The sequence below is a fragment of the Ursus arctos genome, unplaced genomic scaffold (assembly GCF_023065955.2).
Source record: "Ursus arctos isolate Adak ecotype North America unplaced genomic scaffold, UrsArc2.0 scaffold_4, whole genome shotgun sequence".
NCBI classification, from domain to species: Eukaryota; Metazoa; Chordata; class Mammalia; order Carnivora; family Ursidae; genus Ursus; species Ursus arctos.
This window is the reverse complement of record NW_026623056.1, coordinates 16309312-16328038: the sequence shown is the minus strand read 5'-3', so window position 1 is coordinate 16328038 and position 18727 is coordinate 16309312. Positions and strand designations below refer to the sequence as shown.

At 44.0% G+C, this 18727-nt stretch overlaps 1 protein-coding gene across 8 annotated transcripts in view; it reads right to left on the bottom strand.

Annotated features, from left to right (window-relative positions):
• YEATS2 (YEATS domain containing 2) overlaps window positions 1–18727 on the bottom strand; it is a 105603-nt gene that overhangs the window by 2988 nt on the left and 83888 nt on the right. For 4 of the 8 annotated variants that reach the window (XM_044383782.3, XM_044383792.3, XM_044383795.3 and 1 more), the window contains exons 21-31: window positions 17567–17750; window positions 12514–12642; window positions 12154–12243; window positions 11925–12023; window positions 7340–7442; window positions 6451–6524; window positions 5051–5130; window positions 4176–4377; window positions 2299–2525; window positions 1360–1434; window positions 319–392 (exon numbers count right to left, since the gene is read on the bottom strand). In XM_044383782.3, the coding sequence (XP_044239717.1) occupies window positions 319–392; window positions 1360–1434; window positions 2299–2525; window positions 4176–4377; window positions 5051–5130; window positions 6451–6524; window positions 7340–7442; window positions 11925–12023; window positions 12154–12243; window positions 12514–12642; window positions 17567–17750 (1337 nt within the window). The remainder of the gene's footprint in view (window positions 1–318; window positions 393–1359; window positions 1435–2298; window positions 2526–4175; window positions 4378–5050; window positions 5131–6450; window positions 6525–7339; window positions 7443–11924; window positions 12024–12153; window positions 12244–12513; window positions 12643–17566; window positions 17751–18727) is intronic. The other 4 variants (XM_026497688.4, XM_048214850.2, XM_048214849.2 and 1 more) reach the window with 1 other exon arrangement.

The following is an 18727-nucleotide window of genomic DNA, read 5'->3' as shown; positions in this document are numbered from 1 at the left end:
GTGTCTGACCCCAACATCTGATACATCATGGACAATATTACTGCAAAGAGCTGGTATTTCTTCAACCCTGGTAGCAGAACAGAGTCCTAATGAACAGTGTGTCGAAGGAGTGATTAGGAAGATGCAGACCTCTGGGCAAAGCTGGGCTTTCACAACCACGATGACCAAGCCAACCCCTGAGTCTGTCTGGCTCTGGGAACGTCCCAAGCACTGACACCTCCATCTCCAACTGGATGAGGTATAAAACCTCTTCATGGGCGACTAACCCGTCAGGAATTATCTGTAAGCGAGCAGCACGGACCAAAGCGATCTCAGTACCTGTTGTGAGATGCTGTCTGGTACCCAACTGCCAAAGCCTGTCTCAGGATGTCGTTCACCAGCTGCTCCGTGGCCTATGACAGAAGATAGGGTTACTCTCAAAAATGGCCACATGCCTGCTGGTGAAAGGGACACATGTGACCCCATCCCATATACAAAACTTTGGAAACAATTCTATCGAAGGATCAAAAGTCCTAAAAAAAAACAAAACACTAAAGGTTCAAATAATAGACCACAAATATTAGGTCACAAAAATAGAGGCCATAATCCTGAGAAATTATGAATGGGGGGAACATTCATTAATCAGACATTGTTTTTAAGGAAAACAGGTGTGGGGGGGGCACCTAGGTGGCTTAGTCGGTTGGGCATCTGCCTTCGGCTCGGGTCGTGAGCCCAGGACTCTGGCCTCGAGCCCCACTCGGGCTCCCTGCTCAGCACCAAGTCTGCTTGTCCCTCTGCCCCTCCCCCCACTTGTGCACTTTCTCTCTCTCCCCCCAAATAAATAAATAAAATCTGCGGTAGTTCCATCTGAAAAAAAGGAATACTGGAGAGGGTTATTTGCGAGATATCCCTGCTGTGAGACATCCCACCAGGAAAGGAGCGGCGAAGCTAGATCAGGCCGGGTAAGGAAGCTAGTCTGTCATCCTCTTGAGCAGGGTTAGGACAACGGTGGCTGTTTCTCTGTTGCTGTGACATGTGGAGAAAACCCAAGGCTTTACTTTTGTCACCTCCTAAAGCAATGAGAGCGCTCTCATCTCGGGCTGCTTCGAGAGGCACTAACACGTATCGCTAGAGTGACATCAGCACAGAGAGTCTCGTAGATGCTCTCACACTCAGAAGACCCATGATTTAGTTCACTTAAAAATCAGAAGAGAAAAAGTCTGATTAAGCCTGATTAAGATGGAAAATCTTAAAACTTATCATCTCTGTTCCATTTCTGCCCTTGTCCCTTACACTCAGAATAGCCTGCGACCGAGACCACCCTGCCTGCTGGCCCCTCAATGCCTCAGCCCCTTGGGGCAGCTGCCAACAGGCGCCCACCTTTAAAATCATGTCCTCCACCACCGATGCATACACGTTCTTGTGAAGTGCCACAGGCTGCAGGGTGACCCCAATCTGGAAAAGCAGAAGAAAGCATCTGTTCCTATTTCTATACTAAAAACCACCTCCCTGCAAACAAGCACCCTTCTCTGATACCCAAAGAGATGTCCACTTGAAAGAATGACTCTACAAGCATTCTGGACAAAACTCGGGGGAAGAACGCAAACTATAACAACTGGGAGAACACACAATCCTATTTCTCTTGGTTTCCGAGTGGTTGTTAAACATGCTACTGTAATCCTGCTTTTATCCCGAAAGCTCCTTCATGAAGAACATGGCCAGGATTTGCCAGGAATTCTGACAGTGGGATCGACACACTGCAAAGCCTAGAATCAGATTTCAGGCCCTGTCTGCAAAAGGTGATGAAGATACGCCTGGCAATGGTGCTCACCCCATTTCGCATTTTGTCCTATAAATGAGACAAACACTGCCTTCCACTCGGGGTCCCAAGCAGCCGTACAGGGTACAGGTGGGCAGATGTCGCCCGCACCTACACCACGGGCAGGGCCTCCAGGAGCCAGAAAAATGTCAGCGAAGGCTCAGTTTCTCCAGAAGACTTGGCAATACTAGGACATGTGCCTCATGAGGGAGCGCTGCTTCCACGGAGGCAGATGAGAACAAAGATGGCAGTAAAAAACTGTCTATCCCTAGCTGCCTCTGCTTCCATTCCACGGCCGGCAAGCGACCTTTCACATGGAATTCGTTTTCTTGCCCTGCTGTGGGAAAGGGGCTGCCCAGGGAGCACAGCCCAAGATCGTCAGGCAGAACAAACTCCCACCTTCGCTTCACCAGGTAAGTCTGGTGTCTGTGTATAAGGCCAAAGGTCTGAGCACGTCACACGGCTTGTGACCGAGAAGTAGCAAAGGCCTCAACCCCTACCTTCTGAGTGATGTCACCGATAAATTCAGACCCCAGTGTTGGTGGCAGGTAGAACTTCATTTCTTCCTGTTTCTCTTCCTGTTCTTTTTTGATGTGGCTCTTCAACGGCTCCGGGAGGCTGAGGATGTCCACCTCCTCTTCCTTCTCTGGCTCTCTCTTCTGAAACTGCTGCAGATCCTCCAGTTTCCGGCAGAGGTTGTCGGCGGAGGAGAACGATGACGGGCACTCTAAATGATAGGCAGTCAGTGGCAGGACAGCTGTGCTGGCCACAGGAATGGACTTCCCATCTCCGTGAGACCGGAAGTCCGAGACCCAGAGAAGAAGGGATAAGTATCAAGGGAGCTAACCTTCTTTCCAGTTCTAGAATTCTATAGCTCTAGAACTGTGACAACTAGTGATTCATGAGACAGATAAGCACAGAGACAGGCGATTTGTGTTAATATATACGTGTTGCGACTGCAATCTCAGACAAAACAGTCCGTAATTCTGACTTATGCCACCAAAAACTAGGCCATCCCCAATGCCCCAAATACTAATGACTAAACTGATTTTCATATTTTAACTTTGGAAAATTTTAAAGTGCACAGTGAAGAAAATAAAAATCACCCATGTGAGCCCCTCTCACTGCTCAGATAAGTACTGTTAACATTTTAGAGTAAATGTGCATCTGGCCTCTAAGAAGCCGATGTGCACAAAGTCTAACAAAGAGCACTAGAACTCTGAAGCCAGAAGGGACCACGGAATCTTCCAGCGCATCCGTTTCCCCTTGTGGATGAGGAGGTGAGGTCCACACCAGGTTCAAGATGGGCTTAAGGACACCCAGGCAGGCTGGCAGCGGGGCGTCCAGCTCCTGGCTGCTTGTGTGTCACTGGGCACTTCGAAGTTAATCAGTCACTGGAACGGAAAGCCTGGTGTATGTAACGTGCTGTGCCTCACGTATGCTACCAAAGCAGCACGGAGATAATCAACATGCTTTCTGTCCTCCGAAGAGTTTAGATATTTATTTCTGACAAACCACTATGCTCTGATATTAAGTGCTGCCGGATTTCAGAGAAAGGAGAGGTCATCCTGTATTAGGGCTCTCAGGAAAACTTCATGAAGAAAGTGGAACTTGTGCTAAGTCTTAAGGACCACCCCCCCCACCACACCCCCACTCTCCTTGTGCTCCAGACTCCCTCAGACTGGGAGGTGGAGCTCCTGCTTTTCTACAAAAGTAGGGTTGGGAGGAAAAAACAACCCTTCTTATTCTTTAAGGTGAAACTGAAAATATTCTCCCCATGTATCTTTTTAGCCCTGTTCCCACCCCCATACAGCACAACTGTTTCCCTGGCTCTCTTTTCTGAAACTGCTTCTAATTCATCTAATCTGCAATATTATTAGTTGTTTCCATCTGTGTCTCCAACACTGGGCACTGAACTTCCTAGATAGGTCTGAAGATATAGTAACAGATAAGACAGCACCTCCATCTTCAAGGAGATTGGATAGACTCGTCTATGAGAGGTCATAGGGTCACAAAGGAAGGAGAAATCAGTTCTATCTGGAGGAAAGGAGAGGGATTAGGAAAGTCTTCAAAGAAGAAATGATGCTAAGGAGGGGGACCCCTGAACAAACAGTGGGTGCCTGTTGAATGCCACAGGCTGGAACATTCCTGGCTGGGCACAATGCTGGGGACACCTGGGCAGAAATAGTTCTGTAGGGACTGTACTGGGGCAGAGGGAGACCACACACGGCTACAGGTGAGCAAAAGCTCCTGCTTCTCACGTCGTCTGGGGCTAAAGTGGCCCAAGAACTGTGGGAGCTGAAGAGATGAGAGCGCGTTCCATGAAACCACCTCTCGGGCTACTGACGGGGCCCAATGAGCCCCAGCAAACATGTACCTGGTTCGCTGTCGATCTGGGTCAGCACATCTTCAATAGAGTCACCGTCGCTCCTCAAGGTCTCGGGATCAGGTGGGGTGTAGCCATGGCAGCGACACCAGTGAGCTATGTGCTTGGTTTTAAGGGGGGTCAGGTGGTGAAATCTTGGATTCTTCTCCAGGATTTCTTGTAAGACTTTTCGCATTGTCATTGCTCTTTGCCACTTAAAAACAAGTTTTTTTGAATCATAATCAATTTCAAACTTAGCAGTGTGTTCAAATAAATCACCCAACCTGTAAATGACCATGCTAACTTGTTAGAATTTTTTTTTTTTTAAATCTGATTGTGTTTTTAAAAAGTTTTAAAAAGAAGCAAAAGGTAACTTTTACCTGATGTTCATGAAATAACACTGAAACTCCTAGGTCTGGCCTAGAAGGTTTTTCACCTGGTCTCTACCTGTGGTCTCCAGCTTCCCTCCCCGCCGAACTTCTCCGAACCCATCACACTAACCTTCTCACAGCTTCCTAAGCATGCCTTCCGACGTGCCACTTTCTCCTAGAGCCCCACCGTCTGGCACAGTAGCCACCACATTGTAAGGACTCAACAAATACTTGGTTTCATTTTAATATATTGAAAAAGAAATCATAAAAGACGTTTAGAAATTTTTACCAATGCAGGAACAAGAAGTAGACCTTTCAAAGGCTAGCTACAAGTGTTTGAAGAGTGAGATTTTAAATGGAGGAAAAAATTCTACCAGTAAGTATTTAACAAAATACGCCGTAAATCTGATCACTGTTCCATAAGACAAGGTTTATGGAAGCAGCCAGAATGCCCGTGTATTCTGGTTACTGTCTTCCCAGGCTCCCGGTGGCAGCCCGCAGAGCAACTGGGATTACCTCGGCAGCTCTCCTTTTCCCAATGTTCCAGCCATAATACTGCTCCACAGACTTCGCAGAGAAACAGCTGGCGTCTTCACCTAGAACGCACATACCCAGCACGCTCTGAATAACGGTACGACTGAAATCAAATCTTCCTTGCTGGAGGTATGTCCGAAAGTTCCCCTAGACCTGTTTATGGGACCGGTGTTCCTACGGGCAAGCTCCCTGCGGCCTAACACAGAGGCCTTCTGCCTGAAAGGGAAGGCGGCTCACTCACCGTGGGAGCTCAAAGCAGCGCCCCGCGGACACCGGCTCCTCCGGCAGAAGAAGACCGTCGGTGCCCCCCTCGCCCTGCGCTCACTAAGTGCTGTCGGGCAGCCCACAGCGCCTCTCTGGGCCTCAGTGTTCCTACCTGTAAGATGACTGCTGGGAAAGACGGTTTCTGACCCGCCTTCCAGCTCTAATATTCTGTCTCTGTGTCTAAAATTTTAAAACACAGAGATTTTTAATTTTTTCCTGCTGGGCTAGGCGAATGTCCCTGAATGCTGACTTTGAACTACCTCAGAATGACCCCCCAGACTTTAACCAAGGGAAAAAGAGGTAATTTCTTTGCTGTTAGGGAAAAAAATAAGCAGGGTAGTCTCCACTGGCCTATCATGTTCATATTCCCGTGAATGGGACGCGGTGACCTGTTCCCTCCCTGCCTGTAATGGCCGCAGCCGTCTTGCTCAAGAGCGTCCGCCCGAGTGCCAACGGCCTGTCCGCCCCCTGGAGGCGGCTGGTTCAGTCAGAACAGCTGGGGCTGAGAAGCAGGTGTTTCAGTCTTGCTGACCAGGGGCAGTGACAGAGCAGACTTCACTGCTGGAAGTCTTGATAATCATGCATTTCAACAAAGTGGGGGATAGTGAGCGATAGAAGATTAATGGCTCTGGAGTCAAACAGATCTAGGTTAGTATCCTTCCTCACCACCCGTAGCTAGCGATCTTGAGCAAGTTACTTAACCTTGCTTATCCTCCGTTTTCTCATCTGCAAAATGGGAGAGGATACCACCTATCCCACAAGAGACCGTCAAAGCGCCGAGACTGCAGAGTCTGGCACATTGTAGGCAAATGCTTATTTCTTTCCTTATTAATAAATATTAAAAACTAATGCAATTTTAATTATATATTACAATTTACATACAATAATAAATGTAAAAAATTCCTTCCATGGATCAAACACTGTGAAAGACCAACTGGTTGACCAAGGTATTGTGAACTCTAAAATCCTGCAAATGAGCTATGGTTAGAACTCAAACCACCTAAGGTAACTACCACACCTGTATTAATTTATAATACAAAATGATTTAAGCTGACTCAATATCCCAAGTAGTTCACAGCTTTAAAAATGCATCTATATATTCAGAATAATTGTCTTACTTTTTGCAGTGATTAAGGGGATCTTCTTTACTACTGCTGTTAGGAGTTGCTGGATAGTCTCTAAATGGTCTATCCTGAGAGGCATAAAAGAAAAGAATATTAAGGTAGTAAATACGGCAGTTTCTAGCCACATATATATGTATGCACACACACGTGATTCATGTATATACTCCCTTCTTTCCAAGGGAATTAAAATTAACCAAGTATACTGGACATGTCTTTCCTTCCACAGATAGCCTTCTAAATGGCAAATTATGCCAATATCACATTTTATCACATATTAAAATAGTCACGTATCTTTTTGCAGTTGATTGCCACTAGGGCAGAACATTTCTATATACAAATGCCTGTTCTTAGGATTATTACAGCTCATGCTGTCACCAATCATGTGAAAGTGGCTGAGTTTCCACTGCCCCCAGTAATCTGACATACTTCAAAATACATGGTCAGAGGTGGGTTCCCAATTTGGAAATCAGAAAACCTCATTAAGTACTTCTAGAAGAATGTGTGTGTGTGGCCCATGAAAAGGCAGCTGTTTATGACTAGGCAGGTCCGTGGATATTCAGGTGTAAAATGTATATACACCTGAGAATTACACCACGAGAAATTTCACGCCCACGGATTCAGCAAAGAAAGTAAGTGCTGTCAAGCTCCGCTGGAGGGAGCTCTGGGGGCGACAAGTGCAGGGCCGCACAGAAGTGATATCAGCTGTGCACCACGTGCTCACACCTGCTCACTGCGCGTGGGCAGAAGGTTTCCGCCCACCAAGGGGCTTACTTCTGTACACACACAACTCGACACACGCTCAGCTGTCACAGGTATGGGCTTTAAAAAGTACCATATACAACACCGAACGCACAACTGCCTTAGAAAGGACTGAAATAATTACTTAATGACATAGTTTCCCAGCTCAGAACTTTCTTCTGTTTTCACTGCTGTCTGACCCTCCTGAGGGAGGCAGCCTGGCCCGGGCGCTTCTGGTTCAGTCTTTACTACAAGGGAAGAGCAACAAGAAGAGAGCTGTCAGCCTTCAATGATGGAAGGACACGTGCAGGCAGAAACAAAAGCTCTTCCACTGACTCAGTGAGGAAACAGCCACACCAGCTGCTGTAGGGACACAGCCGGGGGACCGAGATGGCGCCCAGCGTCACAGGATCAGCAGATAAGGGAAGAACTGTTACCCTGGGTCTCAGGGGGAGCAACTCCAGGGTCATGACAAGGCGGGGCAATAAAGTGGCTTTTTATGTATTTCTTTAAAGGGCCAACCACACTGCTAAGTGATATCCCCCCCACACACGCATGACACATTAAAATACAATGCTGGCCTGTTCTAAGTTCTAGTATCCTTTTGAATATCATCTCTCCAGCTAAGTTTATCAACTTTCAGCATTATCTCAGCGTTCTGAGACATAAGGCAGAAAGCAAAAATCAGATCTGCTGTGCCTGGAAACAGCCAAGCAAATCTTCCCCAATCTACTGATGAAGATAGCAATGGCTCAGGTGCACGTGCCTCCCTGTACTTCCGCAGTCTTCTTGGATCAAAAGACCATGACCACACACTTTCTACCTCTGCATCAGCGTCCTGGCCTTCAATCTGCTCCCCTTACAACTCACCTTGCACATCAGCACCAGAAAATTTTCCTAAGTTACCTTTTTTGTGTCATTTCCACAGTCAACATCCTCAACACTTTCTTATGTAACGAGGGTCTACAAATGAGATCTACTCATACGTCCTCCCCCATTTAACTGAGGCATAACTTGCATAAATGCACAAATAACAAGTGTACAGTTCAACTGCCTATGTACACACTCACGCACACCATTCCGATCAAGACAGAGAGTATTCTGGGGCACCTGGTCGGCTCAGAAGAGCATGAGACTCTCGATCTCGGGGTCATGCCACAATGGGTACAGAGATTACTTAAATAAAACTCAAAAAAAAAAAAAAAAAAAAAAAGGTTGGAGTACTCCTAGTCCTCAACCAGGCTGCCTATGCTTTTGGCAGTTCGTGCCTGCCAATGATAACCACCTTTTACCCACTACGGATTTCACAGAACTGGAATCACACTGTACACAATCCTTTGCACCAGCATCTTTTTAGCTGTTAAAAATAACAATGCAGCGGACATCCTTGCATACGTCTTTTGGTAGATGGGCATACGCGTGCACTTCCTGGAAGTGTATTTGCTGGAACGTGGGGCAGATGTGCGCTTAGCTCTATGAGACAACGTCGAACTGCTTTAGTGCATCACCTTACAGTTCCGGCTGCGGCGCACCCTTGCCCAAGCTCGGCATGGCCAGCGCTTTAAATTTTGGTCATCTGACAGCATCTCGCTACAGCTTTAATTGCATTTCCTTGATAACTAATGAGTTTGCACATCTTCTCACATCTTTACGAGCTATTTGGATACCTTCTTCTGTGCCGTGTCTGCTCACATTTTTTGCTCTTAAAACATGTTTGCCCGAAGTTGTGAAGATATTCTACTCTTCTCTTCTAGAAAGTTTTACAATTTTACCTTTCACATTTAGGTCCATAATCCAACTCAAATTAATTTTTGTTTACGGTGTAAGGTTCATTGTTTTCCCAAATGGATATTATCTAATTAACCGAGCACTACTTATGGAAATGGGCATCCTTTCCCTCCTGAATGTCATAAATCAAGTGACCATAAGCGTGTGAGTCTATTTCGGGGCTCTCTTTTCTATTCCACTATTCTGTCTACCCTTGACTACAACACTATCTCAATGCTGCCGCATTACAGTATGCAGATCTGGTGGTCCAAGTCCCCCACCTTTTTGTTCTTCAAAACTGCCTCAGCTGTTCTGGGCCTTTGCATTTCCACATCCATTTTAGACTTGGCCTGTCCATTTCTACACACACACAAAACAACGCCATAGGCATTTTGGCGGGGACTATATTGATTCTGTTTGTCATTTTTGGGGGGAGAGCTGATAACACATCAGGTCTTTCCATAATATATATAATTTATTATACTTATAATAAATTACACTTGAGCCTTGAACAACTTGGAGGGTTAGGGGTGCCAAATCTCTGCAGCCAAAAACCCATGCATAACTTTTGATTCCCCAAAACCTTAACTATTAATAGCAATACTATTGATTGGAAGCCTTACTGATAACATAAATGGTTAACACGTATTTTGCATGTTATATGTATTATGTACTGTATTCTTACAACAGAGTTAGAGAAAAGAAAATATTAAGCAAATCAGAAAGAGAAAATATATTTATAGTACTGTACTGTATCGAAAAAATCTTGTGTGTAAGTTTAAGTAATAAAAAGTTATTTATTCTCACTAGATTTCAAAGGAATACAAATTAAGACCTTAACATACCATTTATCTTTTCTCATATTAGAAAAGATTTTAAAATATCTTATGTCCGCAGCTTGGCAGGGTAGGAGTAAGGTGAATTATACGTGGGCTTGGAGACTGGTAGGCACAGTTCAAACCTGTGTTAAAGGGTCAACTGTATTTAAAATTTATTATATTTATAATGGTATATCCTTCCATTTATTTAGGTCTTTCCAATTTCTCTCAGAACTATTTAGTAGGTTGTTAGCACTTCATGTCTATGTAAAAATTAATTATTTATATGTATATATTGACTTGTATTTAATGACCCTGCTAATTTAATTTCAGTTAGCAATATATATTCCCCCAATCCCTAGTGATTCCAAGACTTCAAGAAACAGAAGTCCTTAGAAAACGTTCAGATACTCCAGCTCTTAGGCACAAGTATACTCACATTAATCTGGCCCTCAAACAACTACAGAATTATATAATTAGCATATTCAGGCTGCTAGAGAAATGAAAACATATGCTCTCAAAGACTTGTACATACAGACCCAAATTGGAAACAACCCCTAATGTCCACCAATAGAAGAAATGATAAACAAATGATGGTATATTCCTTATAATGTGAAATACTATTCAGGTACAATGTGTATGAATCCCAAAAACATTATGGTGAATAAATAAAACCAAACATATAAGAATGCATGTGCTTCCACTCATATAAAGTTAAAAAAATAGACACAACTGATCTACTTTAGGGGAATCAGAACGTGGCTGCCTATGGGGGCTGGGAACTGACTGCAAGGGGCACAAGGTGATGAAAATTTCTGTATCTTGAATGGAAAATGGGTTACATGGGTTTATAACAAAAATTCATCAAATGGTAATGCTTAGTATGTCTTTGTATTTCAATATACAAGATTTCACCACAATTAAAGTAAAAACAGAGATGCTCTGACCCCAGTCCAAAATTAACTGAATCCGCATCTGCATGGGGAAGGCCTATGAAACGTAACTACCACTGAGGAGAAATGCTGGTCCTGGCTAATACCGGTTTTTTTATCAGCTATCTTCTGACCAGAGGTTGGCGAACTTTTCTTATAAAGGACCAATCAGTAAATATTTCAGTCTCTGTTGGTCATATGATCTCGACTGGAACTTACCAACTCCGACATGGCAGAGCGTCCTCAGATAACATGTAAATAAATGGGAATGGCTGGGTGCCAACTAATTTTATTTAAAAGAACAGGCAAGGGACTGTCATTAGCAAACCCATTTTATTGGTCATGCTGTAAGTTACAAATCCACCTTTTCTCAAGACTACTGTGAAAGATCCGGCATGCCTGAAAAGCAGACGTACTTCAAATTCTGACTGCACTGCTTTTTAACTTTCAAGATTTGGGAAGCAGATACTTAGTATCTCCGAACTTCAGTATCCTCAGCAGCAAAATGGGCGTAATAGCTATCCGCGGGTCCCGTGATAATGAGTGATCTATATAAAGCAGCTAGCCTGGTACCTGGTACACCTGCACATGGCAGCTATGGGCGCTACGGATGTTACGGACATCAAGCGCTGCTCTCACCCACTGCACTATCTCCGTCTACTCAGTAGTCAGAAACGCCCCCCTTGCCAGCCTGCCAAAACCTCACCCTGCCTGCAGCTCCTTTACCACAACTATACACCCCAGATAAGTTCCCCTAATTGGTTTACTTCCCCAAACAAGCCCTGAGTCTTTGTTTCTACTGCTCCTCAATGTGGCTCTCACTCTACCGCACCCTCAAAATGCTTCACTCTTGTCAAGTCCAGGTTATAATCCATATTCCATAAAAATTCCTAAGCCTTCCATGCCCGCACCAACCCTGACCAGACATCCTAGACTGAAATACCGCAGCACTCACTTCCCAGATCACTTATCCTGCGCTCACCAGTCACTGCTTGCTGTCGACAACAACTCTCTCCAGCCTGATTACAAGTTCTTAGAGGGCAGAAATGATGCTTTATCCACCTCTGTTTCCCTCAGTGTCAGGTCTACTATATAAACACTCGGTAAATATTTCTGAAGCGAATGATTCCCAGAGGCTGAGATTCACGGGACCCCGATTACAGTAACGACTTACACAAAACTTCCAGGCAAAATACCACGAGAAACTACCTACCTTTTGTAACAGCTGCTGGAGCAGAGCTGGGGGTAATCGGAGTTGGGGCGGCCACGGGCAGAATGGCAGGTGATTTGTTGGCAGAAAATGACTGAACCACTAACAGGTTTAAAAAAAAAAAAAAAGGAGAGGATGTAAGAAATACAGAAATTATTACTCCCAGGTGACAGCCTCATTTTAGACGAATGGCACAAGAACAATTTCAGTACAACATTAAAAAGGTCCTTACTTAATATAGTTATATGACAAGGTCGGCTGTTTACTGACAGTACCAGGGTAACTGAGCTATGATCTTCAACTGCGGAAATGGGGCTTCTCACTAAGAAAATAAAAATCCAATTAGCCTGAAACTCTCATAAATGCCTAAAATGCTCCCCCTCTACTGAACTTTAGAAATGGGGAGCTATTTAGAAACCAATGGGTCATCTGGGGTTCATGTTCAGTGCGAGAGTCGGTGCTCCAGAGTCCAAAGTGCCAGGGAGAACGGATGGCCAAAGGGCAGGCCGCACGGGGAGGGGCTGCCAGCGGAATCCAGCTGCGCGCCCCACACGGACGCGGAGGCCAGCACGCCCCACGGTGACGGACTCACCTTTATTCACAGGCATCAGGATAGTCTGTACCCCTCCGGATGTATTTACACTGAGTGGCTTGAGCTGGCTGGGGATCGTCAGGACAGCCTGCTGGGGACTGGACTGACTGGAGTGAATCTTCAGCAATCCTAAAACAAGTTGGAAGATAAGGCCAAGCTGCAGGTCAGATGCCTCCTTCAAGTCCAGCCCCCTTGAGCATTCACATTTTCTCCCGGGAGGAAGGTCTTAGACATTTACCCCTTCAATAAACAGAGAGCTGGAAGCATGAGGCAAGGGATGTGGCAGATTTCACAATGGAACAATGATGTGACAGTGAGGACTGAGTTTTGCCCCACAATCATAAAGTAATACAGAAATTTCTGGAAAAGCAGAACTAATAGAAAAAAGAAAAAAAGAGAAAGAGAAAAAGTCACCCAAAGTCCAACTGTGGAGACAACAGTATTAACATTTTAAGATAGTTCTTTTCTCCATGTTTGTTTTCTATGACAATTTCTTTGTTCTGTATACAGCTGTGATAGGTACAACTTGGATGTAAAATTTTATATTCTGATTTGGAGAACTGTCATTTTCCTACTTAAAGATCTTCTTTGGCTCCTGGCTGGCTAGGGAATGTTTTCAAAATTAGTTTCAAAGTATTCAGAGGCCACTTTAATCTGGTCTCAGTTTGTCTGTGTCCCCTTCACACCATCCCTATAGATCGAATACTTTGAAAATCTGTGTACTCGCCATGCCTTCTAACTTCTACCTCTGTGCAGCTCTTATTTTCCAAACATAAGACATTCCCCACTTATCTTTTTTTTTTTTAAAGTAAACTCTACCCACAATGTGGGACTCAAACTCAAGACCCCAAGATCAGGAGTGGCATGCTCAAGTGCCCAAGCCAGCCAGGCACCAACCCCACCCTTACCATTCTTGAAAGGGTCATCCTCTCCCATTTTCCTTTAGGGGTAACTTCCATATTCCTATTTCCCTTACACAATTACTGGAGGCATTCAGAGGGCAGGTAAAAAATGACAAAGGGCTTCTATTATGAGACAGCACACAAAACACAACATAAACACATGCTGTCACATAACAACTACTTAAAAACAGCATTCAAGGGACGCCTGGTGGCTGTGGGTTAAGCATCGGACTCTCGATTTTGGCCCAGGTCGTGATCTCAGGGTGGTGAGATCGAGCCCTACGCCAGGCTCTGCACTCAGCAGGGAGCCTGCTTAAGATCTGCCCCGCCCCCTCCTCCAACCGCTCACAGGTGCGTGCTCTCTCTCTAAAAAAAAAACAAAGAAAAACACAGGATTCGAGGCTCAAGATACTTAAAGGCATTGGGAAACAGTGGGTGTGAGTAAAAGGAAAGGAATCATCTTAAATGCTTTCTGAAACAAAGCCTTAAATAAAAAAGAAAATCTTTCTTTGGAATAGATGAGGGTCAAATCAGTCAGCTGGTAAGTTCTTACCGAGATGTGCCCTCAGACAACAACAGTGACTTGGTTTTTCATATTTTTTAAACCCTTGTTTTTATTAAACTATTACACGCTTATCAGTTGAAAAGTAAAAAAGTGCTAAACAGGCTTTTAATTAAATACAGCCCTTTCCTCCACCTCTCCGTCCTCATGTGGTTCTTCAGCAGCGTTCACTTTCAACCCTTTTGGCTCTTTCTTTTAATATTTATCTCCGTAACTTTAAAAGACTGTGTATACTGCAGGCCTTGATTCTGATGTAACGTTGTGATGGTACACACTGACTTGCTATTGGGGCAGACAGGCGTTTTAAAGCCACCAGTACTGTTCTCTGTTGAGCCAAAGAACACCGTAACACCATTGTGTTCTCTGGAGGTAATATTTCCTCTTTTTTTCAGTTCTTAGTTCTCCTTCAACATCTTACCAAGTCTTCCCACTTCCTTCAAAAACGCTATAAACCACCACCCCTTTCTATAACTCTCCCTACAGCCGGTTCTCCTAGATACCTTCCAGTTCCACTCTAAGAGATAACTTTCCCTAGCTCTCTGATCTGCCCCACTCTGTCTTCTAGGCCTGCGGCCCCACTGCCGTCCTAGGACATCCTTCACCATTACCCTGAAAATTCCCTTTGCCTTCCTCTATACTGGATCCTGTTTCTTCCTCTTTCTTGCTCTATACCTCTTCACTCTGGTAAAAAATATGTATTTTAGCAATGTCTCGAGACAGGGAGCATAAGAAATAGAACTTTGCCTGTTAGAAAATATTTCTATCCTCATTCTCAGGAATGATCTGGCTGACAAGAGAATTCTTGACTAGAAGTCCTTTTCCCCTAGAATTTTGAAGAGAAGGATCATAGCTTCCAGCACTGCTGAGAAGCCCAAAGATAATGTAATTTCTGAACTTTCCTGTTTCTTCTTCTTCTTTTTTTTTTTTTAAAGATTTTATTTATTCATTTGACAGAGATAGAGACAGCCAGCGGGAGAGGGAACACAAGCAGGGGGAGTGGGAGAGGAAGAAGCAGGCTCCTAGCAGAGGAGCCTGATGTGGGGCTCGATCCCAGAACGCCGGGATCACGCCCTGAGCCGAAGGCAGACGCTTAACCGCTGTGCCACCCAGGTGCCCCTCCTGTTTCTTCTTCTGACGGCTTGTAAGATCTTGTCCTTGTCCTTGGTGTTCTGATTTCATGAACAAACTGTGCCTGCGTGTGAGCCGTCTTTCACTCGCTGTGCTAGTTTGTTCCTTCAATTGTGAGATAAATTGTTTCGTTTCTTGGATCCTTTCCTTCCCACTATCTTCTGTTTTCAGTCAAAGTTCTTAACATGACCTACAAAGACCCTCTGTGACTTGGCCCCCATCACTCTGTGACTTTATGTCCCAGTATTATTTCCCTTGTTCACTCTGCTCCAGTCACAACAGGAACTTTGTGCAAAATACTCCATGACGCACACAAAAAATCTGATTAAAAAATTAATGGTTATACCTCTGTAAAAATAGAGTCGATGTATACACACAAAATTAACGGGCAGCAGAAAATCGTTTGGCTTTTCTATGAAAACATTATATAACAGAAAGTTTCATCAGCAGCATCTCAGGAAATGAGAACTTAAAGCCAAGAGACTTTATTTACTTCATGTTAAAAACTTAATTATAAAAGGGGAAGGCAGGGGTGTCTGGATGGCTCAGCTGGTTAGGCATCCAAGTCTTGATTTTGGCTCAGATCATGATCTCTGGGTGGTGGGATCAAGCCCGCACCGGGCTCTGTGCTCAGTGGGGATTCTGCTGGAGATGCTCTCTCTCCCTCTCCCCCTCCCCCCAACCCCCGCTCAAGTTCTCTCTAAAAAAAAAAAGGAGAGGGCATTTATTTCTCATAAAGTAATCCTCTATTTCTACAATTTCTTTTCTTTTCTTTTTTTTAAAGATTTTATTTATTTATTCAACAGAGATAGAGACAGCCACCGAGAGAGGGAGCACAAGCAGGGGGAGTGGGAGAGGAAGAAGGAGGCTCATAGCAGAAGAGCCTGATGTGGGGCTTGATCCCGTAACGCTGGGATCACGCCCTGAGCCGAAGGCAGACGCTTAACCGCTGTGCCACCCAGGCGCCCCCCTCTACAATTTCTACTCCAGTCCTAACACAGAGACTGCGAACATTCCGTTAGCAGAGAACAGCACTCCTATATCAGAACTTGGTCAATGGTAACTGGTAGGTGAAAGTCATCAGAACAACTACCAGCCTTACTCTTTGGTCTCAAACCACCCAAAAAATAAGACATGGGGACTTGGAAACACATATGAAATAGAGTAATAACAGCAATAAGAATAACAATACCCACAATCTTTTATCCAAAGGTACTAAGGTGCACGTGCGTGTATCAACGTATGTTTATGTGCGTGTGTGTACACCCATCTCAGTCCTACTCAGCGTCATTGTCTGTATCAGCTCCAGCTGGTAAGCTGTTATCAATCTGCAACAAGGTAATACAGAAGCTAAGAGTGTTCAGAAACACAGTGTGTAACAGTGTGACACTGCTGTGACATTTCTATTGGATTTTACAGGAGTATCTGTCTGTGGTGGACTGCAGAACAACAAAACTGATCTCTCGAGTCCGAGAAGCAATGCTGTGTATTCTATCAGCCCGCTGGCATCTGGGGAGCACACTGTAATCAAGCACATCAGTACTTCTGTGGCCAAACACTAATATTCATAGTCAGTCATATTAACAGCCTGTCCAATGGAGGTCAGATTTCACAATAAAATTAGTTATGCAAACAAAGAAACAAACATCTTTGGTTTTCACAGCTTTTTTGGACTTTAGAATTCAAGGGAATGTGGACGAGGAGACTAAACCATGCTAACAGTGGGAATTATTTATGTAATGGCTACCACATGTCACACAGCAGTCTAAGCATTTCCATACCGATTCATTTAATCCTCTCAACTGTATGAGGTGGGTATTATTATCAACCTCATTTTACAGCCAAGGAAACTGAAGCAAGTTACTTTAACTAAGGCAGTCTGGCTCCATGATTTGTGCTGTATGTTAACCAAAGAAGTGAAAGGCACACTCTTCTGGGGCCATTTGGTGTGGGCGCAGAGATATCATCCATCTTACCAGACCACATGCTTGTCACTCTAACACTACCCAGTATAATAACTACTGTTAAAAATCATGACTTAGAGTCATCAAGGCTGATATTTTATATACTTTATTTATGAAAGTATGTTTTAGAATGTGTTCCATTCAAAACTGATGACAAAAAAAAAAAAAAGGAAAGGAAATGGTAATGTAAGGAGAGTAAACTCCCAGTTCTCCACAAAGTTATGTGATAAGAGCAGCTAAAATATTTCACAGAGCTCCAGATGGCTAAAATTTTATTATATCATTTAAAAATTATCATTCCATCCATAAACCATTTCAGACTTAAGGATTTAGGTGTAGATTTTAAGAATAAATTATCAAAAAAGCAGATTTATGGAAAATATTGCTGAGTTAATTATTTTTAACAACTTCCTATACAAAATATCATTTAAGACCTTCCCAAAAGAATCTAACCCAAAGAAGGGAGAGAGAAAGAATGTCCTTATGATACAACTGACCTGACACGGTAGCCTTCCCGGAGATGGGGTTTGGCGTGGGCACCAGGGACGTGGCGCTGATGACGGAGGGAGCAGTGGCCTTGCAGGGTCCCATGGGGGCCTGGCTCACACACACTGCTTGCTGCCCAGAAGTTTTCACTACAGAACCTACAGCAGATGATGTGCTGGGAGTTGTTCCTTCCGACTGCTCACACGCGGGGCCAAAAAGAATGGAAATGAAGAAGAAAGCCGTGTAACTTACTTAGAACAGTGATTGCTATGTAGTATATTCAATAAATATCCTCTGTTACCTATTATTTTTGCCTACCTATTAAATGCCATGCCATTTAAAAAGACTGCCTCTCTCGTTCAGTGTTTCCAACACTTTCAGAGTTCACGGACTAGAAAAATTTTTAAATTTTAAAACATGGAGGTATCAGAGGGTTACCACATTAAAAACAATAACAACAACCAAAAAAACCCCAACACCCTCACCATCTATTATACCACTTTATAAAAGGATATTTCAACACCAAAAAGAGGAGGACATAATCTCAGAATATAAAAATGGAATAAAACGAGTTTTATTAAAAACTCACTATAATATTTTAACAGTTGTCTCATTCACCCAACCAACATCTACTACATGGCAGGCGCAGTGTTAAATGCTAGGGCCCAGAGACAACCACCCTTGAGGAGGACAGGGCTAGCAGACTGTGATGAGTGCCATGGAGGCACAGGTACAAGGCATTATTAAAACTGAGAGGAAAATTACTGTTTCTTTCTAGGGATGGGGAGGGATAGTACGGGAAAAAGCTTCATGTACAAATACGGCACTTTAGGGGAATCTTCAAGATTTAAGACAGGAAAGGGGGAGACGAGAGAATGTTTCTTGGCAGAAGTTGGCAGAAGACAGTAGGTAGAAAGAGAAGCATGAAAGAACATGGTATGTTCAAGGAGCTACAAAGTAGAGTGGTATGGATGGGCATATAAAAGGCAGTAGGAGGAGATAAAGCCTGAAAAGCAAGAAAAATCAGCTTCAAAAAAGACGTTAGGGTGCCAAGACAATTCAGGGGGGAAACAGGCTTCGAATGTTGCTGGGCCAACTGGCTATCTACATACAAAAGAATGAAGTTTGGCCCCTACCTTACACCATATAAAAATTAAGTGAAAATGGATCAA